The sequence below is a fragment of the Oxyura jamaicensis genome, chromosome Z, assembly GCF_011077185.1.
Source record: "Oxyura jamaicensis isolate SHBP4307 breed ruddy duck chromosome Z, BPBGC_Ojam_1.0, whole genome shotgun sequence".
NCBI lineage: Eukaryota > Metazoa > Chordata > Aves > Anseriformes > Anatidae > Oxyura > Oxyura jamaicensis.
Window position 1 is genome coordinate 17,652,849 of NC_048926.1, and position 17,533 is coordinate 17,670,381.

Here is a 17,533-nt window from a genome sequence, read left to right on the forward strand (position 1 = left end):
AAAGCAGGATACCATATGCTTCTGTGCTCATATGGAGGTGTCATGGGAGGTCAAGCCAATACTCCCAGTCCTGCTCCTCTCAGCGAGTAACCAACATCCTGGATACTTCCACATCAGCTTCTTTCTTCACATGTTTTATTAAAGTACAATAGAGGATTTTTGCAACATGAGCAGATCTTTAAAATACCATTACAGTATCACTGCAGTACAATAAAGCTCTTAGTCATCATCGTTTTCTTTGCAAGAGGTCCCTGAATATGAGAAGTCAATACAATATTTTAATTTTATTTTAATCTTAAATTTCTTTAATTATCCAGGATGGGTGCAGTCTGGAATTCTTCTACTAAAAACATTATTTCTTCAGACTTTCCCAGTGTTTTCCAGTTGTGCATACTTTTGCAAGACATTTCTACTTTTTCTTTCTTAACTGCACTTAGACCTGCTTTGTTTCTTTCTCTTCTTGCAAAATACAAAAGAACTAATAAAGACTTCTGAGATGCTACAGAATGAAGTGTTTGACTAAGTGTCTTTGACCGCATGCTGGTAGGGAAAATCAGTGTGCAGCCAATGTGTAATGTTAAATGTAACACGCAAATTTGTCCATTCCAAGAATAGCAACTGTTTATAGAGGATGCAATTGTTATTTGCTACAGACCATACACAGACAAAATATCCTAACTGATTGTACTCTCTTCTCTTGGTTAAGTCAGTCTCCATAATGTCATCTATTGCAGGTAATTTATCTTTTTTTCATCAGTCAAGAGCCAGGTGCTAGTTAGACGTGCTGCAGCTCTGGTTATGTTGACATTCTAGGAAAACGTGGGGGCCCTCTGCAGTTCTCTGTTTGCAAAAATTAGAGTGACCAGGCAATAGTCACGCAGACAAGTCCTGGGGAAATATATTTTAAGCATTTTTTCCATAGTTTACCAGAATAACCAGGAAGATGACATTAAAGTTTGGTTAAAAACTCCAGTTAAATAAAACAGAAGGGAAAAAAAATATATTAGTGGCTACTGTACAAGTATGAGCTACTACTCTGGGCTTGCAATTACCTATTACAATAATATTTGTCTTGCTGTCTTGGTGACTGAGTGTTAACTTCTCACACGCAGGCACAAACTGTGCCCAGCTACAAATGCTATGTGCACCAGCTAGTTTTGTTACTCAGTTCAGGTCAGCAGTGAGAGGGTCATTATCCCAGTTTTCTACAGTGGTTCATTTGTTATAAAATGAGAACCTAAAAGCTGGAACTTCAGTTTTATCCTCTGATAAACATTTATATTCTGTATTCCTGATCAGTACTTTGATCTATCTTCTTAGTCATTCTGTTAATGTGGCATGGAATGGTTCAAAATCTTAGTTTAATGTACCTACAACAACTGTGATTAAGTATGTAGTCAAATACTAAGTGCCTCAAAATATTTTTTTTCTACTTATTCCCTATACCCTTCAATAATTCTCTCCAACTTTTCTGTAGCTTTTATTTTTTTCACTACTTCTGCTAGTAGTCTTTATGCTTTATCTATACCAATTTGCTAGAACTTGAAGAGAATGCTTACAACTTAGACAGAAATTGGAAATCTGGAAGAATACGAGCTAGAAATTATTATTAATATAAAGTAACATTTTCAGTCACAGTTATCTTTTTTTTTTTTTCAATATTGTGAACTGCTGGTTTGTATACAACATTGTATTGAAAAATGAAAAAAAATCATGAAAGTCATAAAAGTGGAGTTACTGTTAGCTGATAGTGTAACATGGGTCAGTGTAAACTCCACTTTTCCATTACCATCTGCAGATTTCGATAAATCTTTAAATGAAAAAGTAAGATTTAATTTTAAGCAATCTGTTGGAAATGTAGTAAGATACCTTTACTAAGTATTTATAAGTTTATCTTCCACTGCGTAGTACAACCCTTACTTTTATTCAAAATCATTAGCTCATGATGCACGTAGAAGCCACAGGAAGCCATGTAATACATCTGCATATGAAAATAAGCCACACAATTTGCATACAAAAATCAAACTTCAAAGCATCTGATTTCAAGCTAAAATTGTATGGGAGGTTGAGAGGAAAAGGATAACTATACCGGGTCAAATCAAGTATTTGTCCAGTGTCATCTCTTCAGGAGTAAACATAAGATGATACCCAGAGACAAAAGATAGATGAGAAATCAGTTATGTTATTCCTCCTCCTGTGTATTCTTCCATCTTCAGAATATTTCCAGCTAAGGGGACTTCCTGAATTCGGTGTGCTTTCTCTATGGTTTGTAACCTGCAGTAGCTAACTGCCTCCGTTAGCTTACTCAGTTACCCATTGAATACATGATATTTAGCATCCAAAATATCCTTTGTTGACAAAGTCTCCATCTGTATTCCCTGCTGAGTAGAGAGTCACCTCCTTTTTATTTCTGACCAGTTCTAGCTTGTTTTAATTCTTCTAGCTCTTTTTAAGAACCATTGTTACTGCTGGTTCTAAATTGACCTCACTCAGAATCAGAAGGCTTTTAGGGGTAGTAGCAAATAGCTGGCATTTTCTATTTGTCATCTAGTTTGCTTGTTTTAACATTTCAAACATTTTCAGACTTTCTGTTATGGGGATCAGAAGTGTACTCTTTAAAACTATAGGGATTGAGTGTATTGTGTAACAGAGTCAGAAATTTGCAGGACCATTTAGTACAATAAACTCACTGTAAAAATCACAATAGTTGCCGATGCTGTACTTTGAAGAAACTCATCTTTCACCTCTTTCCAAAGAGGATGGAATGATGTGAAGGGTATCATTGCCATAGTAGGGCTATGAAGCTGGTGAAGGGTCTAGAACACAAGTCCTATGAGGAGCGGCTGAGGTAACTGGGGTTGTTATTGACCTTATTGCTCTCTACAACATCCTGTTGTGGGGAGCTAGGGGTTGGTCTCTTCTCACAGATAACTAGTGATATTACAAGAGGGAACGACCTCAAGTTGCACCAGGGGAGGCTCAGGTTGGAAATTAAGAGATATTTCTTCTCAGAAAGAGTAGTCAGGCATTGGAACGGGTTACCCAGGGAAGTTGTGAAGTCACCATCCCTGAGGGTGTTTAAGGAAAGGCTGGCCGCGGTACCTTGGGACATGGTTTAGTGGGTAACATTGGTGGTAGGGGGGATGGTTGGACCAGATTATCTTGAAGGTCTTTTCCATCCCTAATGATTCTGTGGTTCTATGATCTGTAACGGAGTTGTACAGAACACAGACTGCATCTGTAACCTTCAATAGCCCTAGAAGAAAGTAAAATTGAAGAGATGAACTGGAATCTGTGCCCTTTAAAATCAAATAATTTTTTATGTGGTAAGCAAGGGGTAAAAGACTTCCAGAAGGATGTTCTGCCCATCTTATTCAGGGGCTAAAGTGAACAGAATTCTAGAGGTGTTGAAGAGGTGAGTTGACATGGATGGACTTTGCAAATACCTTTGTTCTTTGGCTAAACAACTTAGACACTAGCAGATAATCTCATTAGAACTGTTTCATTGACTAAGAGGTAAATTGGGAGTCTAAATGATGGCCTGAATACCATGCATATGATATCCATTAAAAATATTAATAAAGATAGTAATAACAATATTAATAATAATAGTAGCTATCACGTTTACTCTGAAAATTAAGTTAAAAGATTTGAACCAATGATAATTTTAATGATTTTTTAAATTTTGTAATTTTGTTGACTTTGATTATTCTTTGATGACCCAAAGAGAAAAGAAAGAGAAAAACCTCTATTGCACATGAAGAGACATAGCAGCATTATTTCAAAGTAAATATCAGTAGTTAAGAGAGAGAATGCAAGTAGTTAAGAATGCCTACTTTTCCAGCAAATGCTTTCCCCTAAGACCATCAGCCATGATTTTTTCTCATTGCTCTTTTCTGAAGAGTAAAAGTAAACACAATTTTAACATGTCCACTTCTTTTTATTTCCTGACTCTGACTGGAGGAAGAAAAACTGAAATAACACAAAAGAAACTTTTCCTTTTTCTGCTGTCCAGTGAAACCGGAAATACCTACTCAGCGATAAATAGTCTTTTTGTGATAAATAGTCTTTTTGTGGTGATTTTACTGAATTAAGCAGGAAATGTGATGCTGAGAGGGACAGATTAGCACTGACCATTTGGGAGCTTAATTATAGTAACAAGCTTTCTATGAGAATGTCATCATCTCGATGGTGAGTAACACTGAAGTATTTTAGTGACTGACTGGACATCATTTGAATGCTTTGGCGTGCAGCAAGTATTACGGATTTGGATACTGTTATGTAACCGTTAAATGTCAGTAAATGATCATGAAATGCTTCTTTGAAATAAAAATAAAGATGTATATAATTGTTTTTAACTAGTCTTCATGTTCTACAAATTCATCAAAGTTTTGGTTCTGTATTAAATCTGCTCTGCACATGGAAGTCAGTGGTTGTCCTTCAACAGGACAAGAGTGGACAAGAGATCACTGCTTGAAAGGAAGAATAAAGAAAAGATAAAAAGCGTTATTTAATGTATAAGTAGTGATGTTGACCAGTAATTCAGAAATTCTGACTTTTAAAACTAACATCTAAGTTTTGGCTATAAAAATCCATCTGTTAATATAGATGCATATGTATGTGTGAGAAAGTACATTTTAAATCGTTTACCAGCTGTGGTAAATATATTCAAAATACCACTTTCAATCCCTGTCTTAAACCCTCAGTAAGTCGTAACTGAACTTTGATATCTGAAAAGCTTGGGTTTTCATGCATATTACTACATGGTTGCTTTTTTTTTTTTTTTTTTTTTTTTTTACAGCTCTCCTTCATCTTGTTGTCTCTTCCAATGTTGATGTGAAAAATTCAATGACCTTCAGCGGGCCGCTGGAAGACATGTTTGGGTACACAGTTCAACAGTATGAAAATGAGGAAGGAAAATGGTAAGCTGCTTTTCTTGTCTAAACTGCAAATTACCACATATTCAGTGACTCAGGTTCTATACTATTTTTTCTTAGTATGCGCCATAACTAAGGGTCAGTTTTCTGTCCAGCTTATTTGTATTTCTTAAATTGATGAACAGTCCTAAAGAAATCTCCAAACACTGGGAGACAAAGATTCAAATCTACATCTACATCAATTTCCTCATAGAAAGAAATGAGTTCACAAAGTGGGTAAATTACCTGTTTACTGGAGCTAAGAAAGCTTTATGTATACCTGAGCCATCTTTTTTGTTTCACACACACACACACACACACAAAAAAAAAAAAAAGGTCATGATTTGATGATTTGTCTTTTCCTTCTATGAACATATCACCATTGAAATTGCTCCTATTTTTCCTAACCTGTTTTTTCTAAAGTTTTCTGACAGTGGTTGCCAGAACTGAGTTTTTGGTGGGACTGGTGAAGAGGGAAGATTTCTCTGTCTAAATATTTAGTAATACAGTTATCCCTCTTCTCTTTTGGAGGTCTAATTGTGTCTTGCAGTTGGCAATATATTTGCATTTGGGATTTAATTGAATGGTAATAGGCTTGGGAATCTTGAGGTGTGTATTGTTGTTTGCTGATTTTTCTGGTTTTCCAAGAGCTTCTCCAGTAATTTGACATTCATGATAAGCCTCAGAGATGACTCCTAGCAGTCTGGAATAAAGGGCGTGTGGCCACTTGCCAGCCAGGTCACACTGCTCTGCAGTGCCTGAGTGTATCCTCTCTGCCAGCACCAGACCTGCTCGATTCTGAGAGTCTGTCCACCACTGCAGCACTCTGTTCTCTATTAGACACAGGGAATGTTCATTAAAATGAAATAGCAGAACCTGCTTTTGTAAATGCTAGTTCTTGACTGTCCAGGTTGCAGGATGTTTAAATACACTTCTGCACAGGGGTAATGAAAGGATAACAGTGACCGCTGCTGAGCTAACCTAGACCTTCAGGAAATGGTATCCATTCTAGGAGCTGGGATTTTGCGGAGTAAGCTATATTGTTGTAGACTGCCCTGAAGCCTTTCAAGTGCAAAAAATATTATGAGTCAGAAATGGCTACTCTTTCAGTGGCTGAAGGAAGACAGGAATTTAAACCAGCATGCTAGGTCTGAACATCTCTGAAATAAAATTCCAGAGCCACTGCTAGATTTTCAAGTTTCCAAGTTTCCTTCAGCATAACATACAGAGCAGGAAATCTGCATATTGGTATTTTAAATATATATATCTTTGTGGTTCTTTGTCAAGAGCTATAACACTACCTTGGTACCACAGACAGATTTTCAGCAACAGATGTCTTGTAAACCTGACTAAAGTAGTTCCTCAAAGATAAAGTGAGTCCCCGAAAATAAAAAAAAATTAAAAACAAAAAATCCTTTTGGCAAATAGAGTAGTCTTTCAAACCACTTATCTCAATTCATGGGGATCTTCTTTTTTCTGGGTAAAGAACAGCATGTTGACATAATCCTGCTAAGTACTGATCACCTCCTCTGGAATGTCAAGCACACATCTTCTTTGTGGTTAAATAGAAGTCAAGGATGCATATAATAGGTTGTGGTGCATGCTTCTAAGTTTTGGTGTTAAAAATGCATTACAGAGTGTAGCTTGAAAGATCAGTCAGATCCAGTATGTACTTGCACCATTTTGCTTTAGAAGTTATTAATTAAAAAAAAAATACTGGATCACAATGAGCTGTTTCATTATGTTTGTTTAGAAGCTGGATGGTGTACTATGTTCAAATTCTCATTTCTAGCTCTTTTTATCCGTAGGCTACATCTTACCTATTCTGTCATTCCATCCAATTATCTTCTGCCTGAACTCAGTAATTTATGATTAAAGGTAGAAATAGTTCTCTCAATAACTTCACAATCATCTAAGTGTCCACAAGCAAATCTTACTGAACTATTACTTTTAAAGGCAGGATTTCTATTTTCAGTATGTGCTGTGAATTCTAATTTAATTTGAGATCTTCCTTGCACATTCAATGGAGTCAGTTACTTGCTGGGTGACGCTGGGCTATTTCGTGTTGCTAATGAGGATGTGAGAACAAAAACAGTGTCTATCTCTAAACAGCATTTTCTGCTGAAAATGGATTTAGGAGTGAATACTAATTGGTTATGCTTATAAAATATTGTATCAGAATAGAGATTTTCTGAATTTATCTTTTTTTTTTTTTTTTTTTTAAAAAAAGCAACAAACAAAAAACCTGCTCAGGATAAAAAGCCTTACATGATGTATTTTAAAGTGCTGGCTCACATTATTTAAAACTGAATTCTTCTGCTTGGTGCCTGTGACCCTCTCCTTGTGCATTTGGTCCCTCCTTAGCATTTAAAATACTTTTTCTTCTAAAATATATTAAAGATCAGGTGATATAAATAAAATAGATATCTTTTTCTGTACTACTTATAATACATTTCATCCACCAACCACTGCTGCTTGTATTTTTCAGTGGATTTTTTTTTTGTAATGTTACTCTGTTGTATAATTTGGTATATAGGTATATTTCCTTTTGGTGTTGTTTATTACAGAGGAAACAGAATAGCTGCTTTTTATTGTATCTGAAAGAGCATAATAGATACTTTTCTTGCTCTCCATCCTCTACTGTTTGTGCAGAACTTGCTGTATCTATGTTCTGTAAGTTTTACTTGCTGACTGTCAATCCTTTTTTGAAAGAAGAAATTTCTGATAACATTTCATTTGCAGGGTACTTATTGGTTCTCCATTAGTTGGCCAGCCTGAGAAAAGAACAGGAGATGTATACAAATGCCCTGTAGGAAAGGACAACCAGTCGCCCTGCATAAAACTGAATTTACCAGGTATGAAAGAAAATAGAACTGTCATGCAGAGGAATAGTAGAGGTCAAATCTTAAAGAGATTTTTAGTTAATAGGTATGTGTTAGGATTGGTTTTATATGGAACATTTACTTAGGACTCCAAAACTAAACTTGAAAGAGGGTTTATTTGTAACATCAAAAATAATTTTATTTTAAAGTCTCTCATTGGTCTTTGGAATATCAGCGTGTTTACGCTGATATTCTAGAATAGGAATTTAGCTGTGTTATCAAAGCATTATTATGACAGATACTGATTGACTGTGCTTACCAGCTCTGGCAGAAAGGCTGAGGAGCATAGATTTGTGGGCTACCCTTGCCTACTCTTGGAAGCCAATAAGAGCCTTCCTAATGCTTTTAACATGCACTTAAGTAGTTAGAGCAAGGCTGAAGCACCTTAATAAGGTGTTAGCATTCATCCTTTTTTTTTTTTTTTTTTTTCTTTTGCTTGTGTCAAGAGAGACTCAATGTAGACAGGAAGAGACTGTTAATATGAATTCCACTAAATACAGCTGTAATTATATTTTTTCTTAAATCTCTTTCCTTGAAAACCTGAATACCAATAACGTAACAAAAAAGTAGCAAACATAGAAGCTGTAATTCATTTATAACAGGACAGAGTAAAAAATGAATATTTGTCTTCTAATTAACAAAACTGTGTGAGCTGTGTGAACTGTATTTGTCTTCTAATTAACAAAACTGTGTGATCTCTTGCTTTCATTGTACTGTTATTTTTACCTTTTTTCCCAGCTATTTCAGACAGCAACCCAGACAAGTTTTCTGGGATAAAAGCCAGTCTCCGAATTTTTTCTTGATCATTGCAATTGAAGGAGGAGGATCAAGGGTGCTAAAATATTTGATGGAACCAGTGTCAGTCTGTGTTTTATTTTAGAAGCTGGAAGCTCTCTGCTAGCTGATACATACTTTAACATTTTGTTTTCACATTCCCAAATACTTAACATTTCAATCTATTTATAGCTTCTACTTCAGTTCCTAACGTCATGGAAGTAAAAGAAAACATGACTCTTGGAACAACCTTAGTGACTAACCCAAAGGGCGGCTTTCTGGTAAGAAAGGACTTTTTGCCATTTTTAAAAGAAGTCTGTATTTTCCTTAGGTATCACACCAAACATTTCAACCTCTTTCATCTTTTTAAGGCATGTGGACCACTCTATGCTTATAAATGTGGGCGTTTGCATTACACAACTGGAGTTTGCTCCAATGTCAGCTCCACTTTTGAAACTGTGGAGGCGATTGCACCGTCTGTGCAAGGTATGCATGCCACAGGAATTCTCTTGTGTGTCTGAAAATACAAAGTGCCAAACAAGATGAATGTATACACAGAGGCATACCAAAAAGTATGAACTGCTTTCCTTAGCTACCAGCATTACCAAGTTAAGTAAATGTTTTCATTGTCAGTATATAACCTAAATTCTTGCTAATTTTAGAGTTTATCTCAGTATAAACAATCATTACAAGGCTATGTGACATCCAAACACAATTGCTAAAAATAGTTGCTTATGTTTTTTACTTAAGGCCAAAAGACTTTTTAAGTAATGACAGCATGTTGTTAAGACCTAATACAAATCCAATTTAGTAGTATAAAAATCTTAAAGGTCTGGTCATTTGGAAAATGAAAGAGGGATGGGTAGATATCAAAGAAGACAGAGGTCATTGGTAAATACTTAAGTTATCTGATCTAATGCCATTCTTAAATTTCTGCTTACAAGAAAGTGCCTTGCTAATCAAAGGAATACCAAACCACATAAAGTACAATGGAAAAGATGTTGAACGACAAACGTGTTAGTGCAGCCCCACTGTAGAGGGATATGTGTTTATTACCAATCACAAAAGTTACTAGAACTGCAAATATATATTTGATCCTTGTTCGTATCAATTCTTATGTGACCATTTGTGTTGCAGAGTGTAAAACCCAGTTGGACATCGTCATAGTCCTTGATGGGTCCAACAGCATTTATCCATGGGAGAGCGTCACAGCCTTCCTAAATAGTCTCCTGAAAAACATGGATATAGGTCCTCAGCAAACACAGGTAATTTTTTTTTTTTTGCAACATTTTATTATTGTTTAATTTGTGGGGGGAAAATAAAAATGTAAGAAATGGGATGAGAGCATCATCTATGGAGCCCTTCAATTATAAGAACTAATGGCGGTGGAGTACCAGAACAAAGCAGCTGACAACCATAACTCAGTCTTTGCTGCCGCATAGCACTCTCAGGGCGGCTCTCCCTCCCCTCACTGCTCTGGCAACCTGGAGAGACTGAGTTTCTAACCAAAAGACAAGATAGGCATGTTAATTGAGGCAGTTTGAACATTGTCCATTCCCACCTTCCTTCCACAGGCACTTCTTGTGTGCATGAAGGACATTTCCACTCCTCTAAGGCAGACATATATGGTTGAGAGAGTCTCATTACAAGACTTTTGGAGCAGTGTTCAAAATTTTGCACCTTGGAGCACTCTAGGCATATAGCTTTAAAACATTTGAAATCATAATTAATGAGTGGCTGTTAAGCTGCATGTTATTAATGGCAAAAGCTATATGATAAATGGAGAGAGACAAATTCCCAGCTGCCATAAATCACCACAGTTCCATCAGAATTAATGGAGCTACAACAGATTACCCCAGCTAAGGACCTGACGTGTTTCAGAGTCCACTGAACAGAGAACGTAAATAGCAATTTGAGCAGAGCACAGGGAAGGAACAAACACATACACGTGAATACACTTTAACACAGAAAGCTATGTTAACAACAAAAGAAACTTCCTTTCACTTCTCCCTCCTCCCATAATCAAGGATTTTCTAGGATCTGGTATAATATTTGGTGTGCTGCAGGCCAATGCTACAGTTTTTTTTCCTACTTCAGGTTATTTCCTAATACTCAGCTCATGCCTAAATCTCCTCAGACTACCTACACAAAGGAGAGAGTGAGTATATCCCATAAAGGGATACATAAAGGGATATATATGTCTGCAGAGAGTATGAATGCTGGCTGGTAAAATTATTGCTTATAAACTGTCAGCTTTAAAATTGTGCCTTGTTATTTCAAACACCCTGCTTTTCCAGATATTGTGTGGAAGAGGGAAAAATACCTTGTTAAATTTAATAGAAAGGGGAAAAAATCTCCTTGGTCCCTATGGTGGTGATTACTCAAACATACATGGTACCTTGAGAAAATATTTAAAGCTAAGCTTCCCAATACAGGGCAATGGCTGCAAGGAAATCATTACTGCCTTATGCCGAAAGGGTTTCATAGGAATAGTACACAGGGCAATCAACTATACAGCACCCTCACCTGTATTCCTCCCAAAGAAATTCTCATATTTTTTTTTTACATTGCCACACCTCTGTTATGCATGGTTTTAGATTCCTGCCTTGTCCTGAACAAAAAATCATCTTGCTTGCCTGCACTCCAGCAGCCAGCCATCTCCACCTACAAAATTTGTTCTTTCAATTATTTGGCATAACTACCCTTCTTCTCACACATATACTTATTCACTCAAGAATGTCAGCTTTGGCATGTGGTTGCTAAAGAGCAGAAACATTTGAAAGGGAGATAAGAATGGGAAAAGGGAGAGAAAGAATGAAAAGCTGGAAACGGAGGGCAAATCTAAATGGAATTTTCTTGGGACTTGTTACCCTTCCTCTCCCTCCCCAAGACGAGTATTACAGCACTCTCCTTTCCTCCCATTCCCTTCCTGAGAAACCAGGAATAGCCACAGTTAGTAAAAAGTTTGTGTTTCTAGCACCCATGCTGTCTCCTTTATCAGAAACTGTATTTAAATGACTGTTGAAACGGGAAGAGGAGAAACAACAGACCAGGCAGGTTTCTTTCCCCTCCCATTCATACACAGAATAAAAGAACAATTGTTTACTTTCTGTCTGTTTTAACCATTTTTTTTCATTTTAATTTTCTCACCATTTTTGAGCTCATTGAAATCAGCGTACTTTCACTGACTTCAGATTGTTTTCCTCTTGCATGGGAAAGGAATGAGGTGATTACAGAATAACTCCTTAGCCGCTTGGGTGTGACTTGTTCAAAACCATGTTTTGATTAGAGGCTTAGGAGAATTATTTTCCACCCTTGCTTACCCCATCCATGAACAATGGTTGTTAGAGTTGTGGCAAGAAGGAAGAGAAATTCTTCCGTGTCCCCTGTTTGGCATATAAAGTGAAAGCCAGAAGATTCAGATGCAAATGACCAAAGTTTAGTATAATATTTTTCAGAAATACTTCCTTCCTTTTTGTCCCATTCTCTAAAAAACAATGTCATATTGATGGTTAAGCTGCATATTCTGAGGTTAGGGATAAAAGAAGTATGGGGAAAGTGACAATAGAGCAGTGGAAACGGAAGATGAATGAGATGAGAAAAAATAATACAAGAAGGAAGAAAATATTTCTGTTTGCCTTATTGCACATTTTAATGCAACTACAAAGGAAGGTTTTGCTTTTCTCTTTGCTTTTGTTTTTCTCTTTTAAATTCTGTAGAGATAGTTGTCTGTTTAATATGAGAGTGTGCTTTTTAATTGTTTATATGTGAACAACCTTCTATGGTAGAGGAATATCAAAAGAGAGAGCAGAATGCATTGACATGCCGAATACCAACTTTAAACCTCTGTTGTAATGGCACTCAGAAGTTTTGACATTTTATTTCTCCAATGATATATGATATAATCAGCTATAGGTGTTTGTTTGTACCTTACTATATTTCCAAAGGGGCTGTATCAGTGAACCAATAAATCATCCCATGTCATATCTTATTACCAGTTTTATTTCCAGAAAAATTGAAGTGTTTTAGAGATACTAGAAAAAAAAAAATTAGGATGAAGAAAGATACATGCAGTGCTTTGAAAGTAATTTCTGTCTGAGTCCTTGCAAGGGTGACAGACTAAAGAAAATGTAGAAAAAATAATTCAGCTTTGGTTTGATTTTGAAGTCTTTAGCAAGTTCTCCATGTGATAAAATGTATTGTTCATTAGTGCTTCCTAAGGCATCTCTGCTTTTCTTTTACCTTAAATATGACTTAAATCAGAAATGGTTTTGGTTTTACTTAACTATACAAACCAGTGGTGTAAATCCCAGCATACCCCTGCTGTGTGCTGCATGGTTTTCCATTTATTTTTTATTTTTTAAACATATAGAATAATTTAATAATTGATTGGGAAAGCCAGATGATGTTTTCCAAATAAGGGCCTGTGTTCATTAATAGAAGGAACTTTAAGTAATTGCCCTCTAAAATGTTTTGTCCCAAAGTAGAACAATCTTTCATTTGCCTGTTCTCTCTTACAACACTTTTTTTCACAGGAACTGGAGACAATTAAACAATTATTCCCTTGTGTAATATAAAATCCATGGTATGCTAGGGAAGGGAACATAAACTTAGGAATTACAAAGATGTTCAATAGATTATGGTCAGTAATGCTGGGAAAAATGTTGGGTTTTCTGGAGCATAGCAAAACTATGTCTTTCTATTTAATATGATTGCATTGTCCAGATTGAAATAAAACAAGCAAGTCAAAACATACACCACCTGTAAGCCAGTCTTAGGGTCTTGCTGAAGTTAAGCAGTTTGAACAGGTTTATTGTCTCATAAATGGTACATTTGCACCACATAGTTGTGTCATTTATAGTTATCTATTAGATTAATAAGCTGCAAAATCTCATACCTTCATGGCTATATAATTATATCTTTCAAAGCATAGAATTCTAATTTTAAAAGGTGAACTTGAATTTATGATTTAGCAGAAGACTAGGACATACTGCTTTGTAGTATTTTGTGGGTTTGGGGAAGTTTTGTTACCCTTTGTGAGGTGTGGCTCACCATTGATGCCATGAAACACGTAGAATATGATGACCAGTGTTTTCAAAGCTAGTGTTAAGGAAGGGTCCCACAGAACAATTGTATCCCAAAAGATAACCACATGCCCCCTTTCCTTCCTGATTTACAAGCTATGCTACACAGTGCAGTTTTCCAGACTCAGATGTTCTTCCTATTCACTTCCTGAGAAGGAAATGCTCAAAATGTTTACTTGCTGTGATCAGGGATAGTGTTTCCTTTCAAATAGGAAATGAGACAATTCAGTGTCTCAGCATGCACTCCTTTTTAAGGAAAAAGACAACACCACGATGGGTCTCTAGAATAGCTAAAGATGGGCAGATACATGTTACCCTAATCCTGGCAGCAGTCAATGGCTGATTCAAACGTTGGTGCCAATAAAATCTTCAAAGCTGGAGTCTGTGAATCCACAGAGGCAAGCTCACTGACATACTAAAGTCTCTGCTTTTGATTCTTGTCTATGGTCTTGAAGCTCCTCTTCGGCTCTAAAAGATCAAGCATGATGAAGACCTGTCATTTTTCAACAGTTAGCAACAAGCTTTTTAAATGACGAGCACCATCTTCAGATTATGTTGTATGAAAGTGTCAGGTAACAAAATAATAATAGAAATAAATTTTTAGCTGCTACCACAAAAAGCAGGAGAGAAGAGAGAAAACTATCATTAATTTAACAGTATTTTCTACAGAACAGGAATATCACAGCATGTTCTCTCGGAGTGTATCTCTCACAGATACGTGCCACAAAATACTTGCCTTGGAGGGAAAGGGTTAAAAATTTCATCTTCAGTGTTGGATACAGCTGGAGCCACAAGGTTGCTGTAAGTTGTAATACAGTGCATGCCCCAGCGTGTGATGTAATCCACGCCCAAAATTAATGCCTTGCTGCCCAGGAGAAGGCTCAACCTCTGGCTGCTCTTGGTGGAGGAGGGCATGCCTCTGAGAGAGAATTAAAATATTGTTAAAGAGTGCAATTTGTCCTAACTTTGAAACTACATAGGTTCTTCCAGATTTGATTGTATTTTCAAAAGGTTACAGAAAGTAAGTGGTATAGATTTTCCTACCACATACCATTATACTTATTGTTGTAGAATCATAGAATCATAGAATTGCAGAGTGGTTTGGGTTGGAAGGGACCTTAAAGATCACCCATTTCCAGCCGCCCTGCCATAGGCAGGGACACCAGACCAGGTAGCCCAAAGCTCCATCCAACCTGGCCTTGAACACCTCCAGAGACGGTCATTGTCCCATTATGTTACGTAGCTAGCTCTTCATAGTGATCATGATATCAATGTTTAGTATCGAATATTTGTCCAAATCTGCTCTTCTGCTACAAGTCACCCTTTTGGTTTAAATATAAGTAATGTATTTAAATGAATGCCAGCAAACAAACGTGTGTAATCTGACAGGCTATAAAAGTAGCTCAAAAAGCACCTATAAAGCAATTGCAAAGTACGTACTAAGCCACCTCTAAAATAATATGATGGCATAAACATCCCAGAGATCTTATTGATCCTCAGAACCTAAATGCTAGAGTGCTTTTAATAATAGATGAGTGAGGCATAAATATGCCATGTAACACTGCATTATCCTAAATAACACCTATAAATTGCCATGTGTAACATAAAATTGAAATATACTAATGGAACATTGTGTGGATTCTTCCCAATAAATGCTGTCAAGTACCTGCCAAAACATTAAAAGTGACAGAAATGAATGAGAGATATTAATTAGTATTTAAGAATATTGCTCATCTTCTTTTCATTTTGCATTTTGTTTTTGCAGCAGGTTCCCTCAGGCATTTGTGGTTGGGTTTCAATCCCATGTGTTGATTTTTCACACAAAGAATTGCCCGTGTGAGGTCATCTTGAGTCATTCCATCATCCAAACATTCCAGGAGCCATCATTTTATGTTCTCCCCTCAGGCACTTGTCAGAGGTATTACTCTGGCCTACCTCCTGCTGGAGAATGGCCATGTCCTGGACTGCCCGACTATCTTCATCAATATAACTTATACTTAGGTCTTAGGTCTTCCTCATGCCCCAAGAGCCTAAATTTGTCAACGCAGTGTTGTTTCTAGGGTAAATAGTCTACTGGTTTTAAGAGCACTATATTTGGATGAAGATAACAGTTGTGAAACACAGTTTCTTATGCTTTAAGGAAATCTTTTTTGAAAAGTCATGACTGATGGTTAGGGTATCGGTCTGCCTTGGCCAGGAGTTGAGCAGAGCTGCAGCTCAGATTATCTCAAGTCAGGAAAAGCTAAGAGTTGAACCCGCTTTTCACTTACTCCATTTTTTTTATACAAAAACAACTTAAAAAACGTAAAGACATTTCACTGAAATTGACCATTTTCTAGCCAGTCTTGCTCAAAAGCTAATAGGTATTTCATATCTAGGCAAAATACAGTGTTCATTTTTTTCCTGGGTTTAAGTACAGATGAGAATTTACATCACTGCAAGTGGAACAGGCTCTTTCTTTAACAGTCGTTGATTTTTATTATGAATGGTGTGTTTCAGGTTGGAATTGTTCAGTATGGACAGACTGTTGTCCACGAATTTTACCTGAATACTTACTCAACAACAGAGGAAGTGATGGCTGCAGCCACAAGAATACGCCAGAGAGGTGGCACACAAACTATGACAGCCCTTGGAATAGATACGGCAAGGTATGTTCTCAAAATATTGTCCTGGATAACGTAGAAACAAGTATTAACAGCTAAGGTGATAGTTCTGATTTTATAAATAAAAAATTTGATGTGACTGACATCTGACATCATTTTAGCTACATGAATGAGATTTAGGAAGAGGTTGGGTAAACATACTCCATCCAATTTCTACAGCAGTTGTACATGGCACACTGGAAAGGCATCTGTCTCTTGAATGGAGGAAATGGGGAAAGAAAAAAGATGTGGAACAAGTCTGTAGTCCTAAGAAAAGTAGATTTAAAGTATTTGATGCCCACACAAAGCAGGTAGGAACTGTTCACACAGAGGTGTCAAGGAGATTCCATTATTCAAAGGAAATGGGAAAAAAGTAGAATTTTTTAGTGTTAATTCGTTTTTCTTCTGAGGTTGAGGTTATTACGCAATTTGAGTCCACATTTATCAACATTACTAGAAATTTCATATCTGAGTTTTTGAAGCTACTGGTGCATTGGAAAATTAAAAATCATAGATTTATAGATCAGTTTGGGTTGAAGGAACCTTAAGGATCATCTAGTTCCAATCACCCGCCAGAGGCAGGGACACACCTACCACTAGACCAGGTTGCTCAAAGCCCCACGCAACCTTGCCTTATACACTTCCAGGGATGGGACATCCACAGCTTCTCTGGACAGCCTGTTCCAGTGACTCATCACCCTCACAGTGAAGAATTTCTTCCATGTATCCGATCTAAATCTGCCCTCTTCTAGTTTAAAGCCATTACCCCTTGTCCTACTACTACATTCACATCCCCATCTTTCTTGTAGACCTCCTTTAAGTCCTGGAAGGCCACTGTAAAAAATCCCAAATACATTTCCTCTCTAGGCTATACAGTCCCAACTCTCTCAGACTGACTTTGTAAGAGAAGTGCTTCAGCTCTTTGATCATCCTCGTGGCCCTCCTCTGGACTTGCTCCAACAGCTCCATGTCCTTCTGCTGGGGGCGCCAAAGCTGAATGCAGTGCTCCATGTGGAGTCTCATAAGAATGAAGTGGGGGTGAATCACTTTGCTCAACTTTCTATCCTTACTGCTCTTGATGCAGCCCAGGATACAGCTGACTTTCAGAGCTGCAAGTGTGTACTGCTGGCTCACATTCACTTTTTTGTCCACCAGTACTCCCAAGTCCTCTGCAGGCTGTTTATAATCCATTCATTGCCCAGCAATTCATGTTTGGGATTGCTCCAACCCAAATG

At 37.0% G+C, this 17,533-nt stretch overlaps 1 protein-coding gene across 3 annotated transcripts in view; it reads left to right on the plus strand.

The window, feature by feature from the left end:
* ITGA1 (integrin subunit alpha 1) overlaps positions 1–17,533 on the plus strand; it is a 96,155-nt gene that overhangs the window by 23,307 nt on the left and 55,315 nt on the right. For 2 of the 3 annotated variants that reach the window (XM_035310614.1, XM_035310613.1), the window contains exons 2-7: positions 4,802–4,922; positions 7,659–7,771; positions 8,765–8,853; positions 8,944–9,058; positions 9,710–9,837; positions 16,156–16,304. In XM_035310614.1, coding sequence (XP_035166505.1) covers positions 4,802–4,922; positions 7,659–7,771; positions 8,765–8,853; positions 8,944–9,058; positions 9,710–9,837; positions 16,156–16,304 — 715 coding nt within the window. Of the gene's footprint in view, positions 1–4,801; positions 4,923–7,658; positions 7,772–8,764; positions 8,854–8,943; positions 9,059–9,593; positions 9,838–16,155; positions 16,305–17,533 lie in introns of all 3 variants that reach the window. The other variant, XM_035310615.1, reaches the window with a different exon arrangement.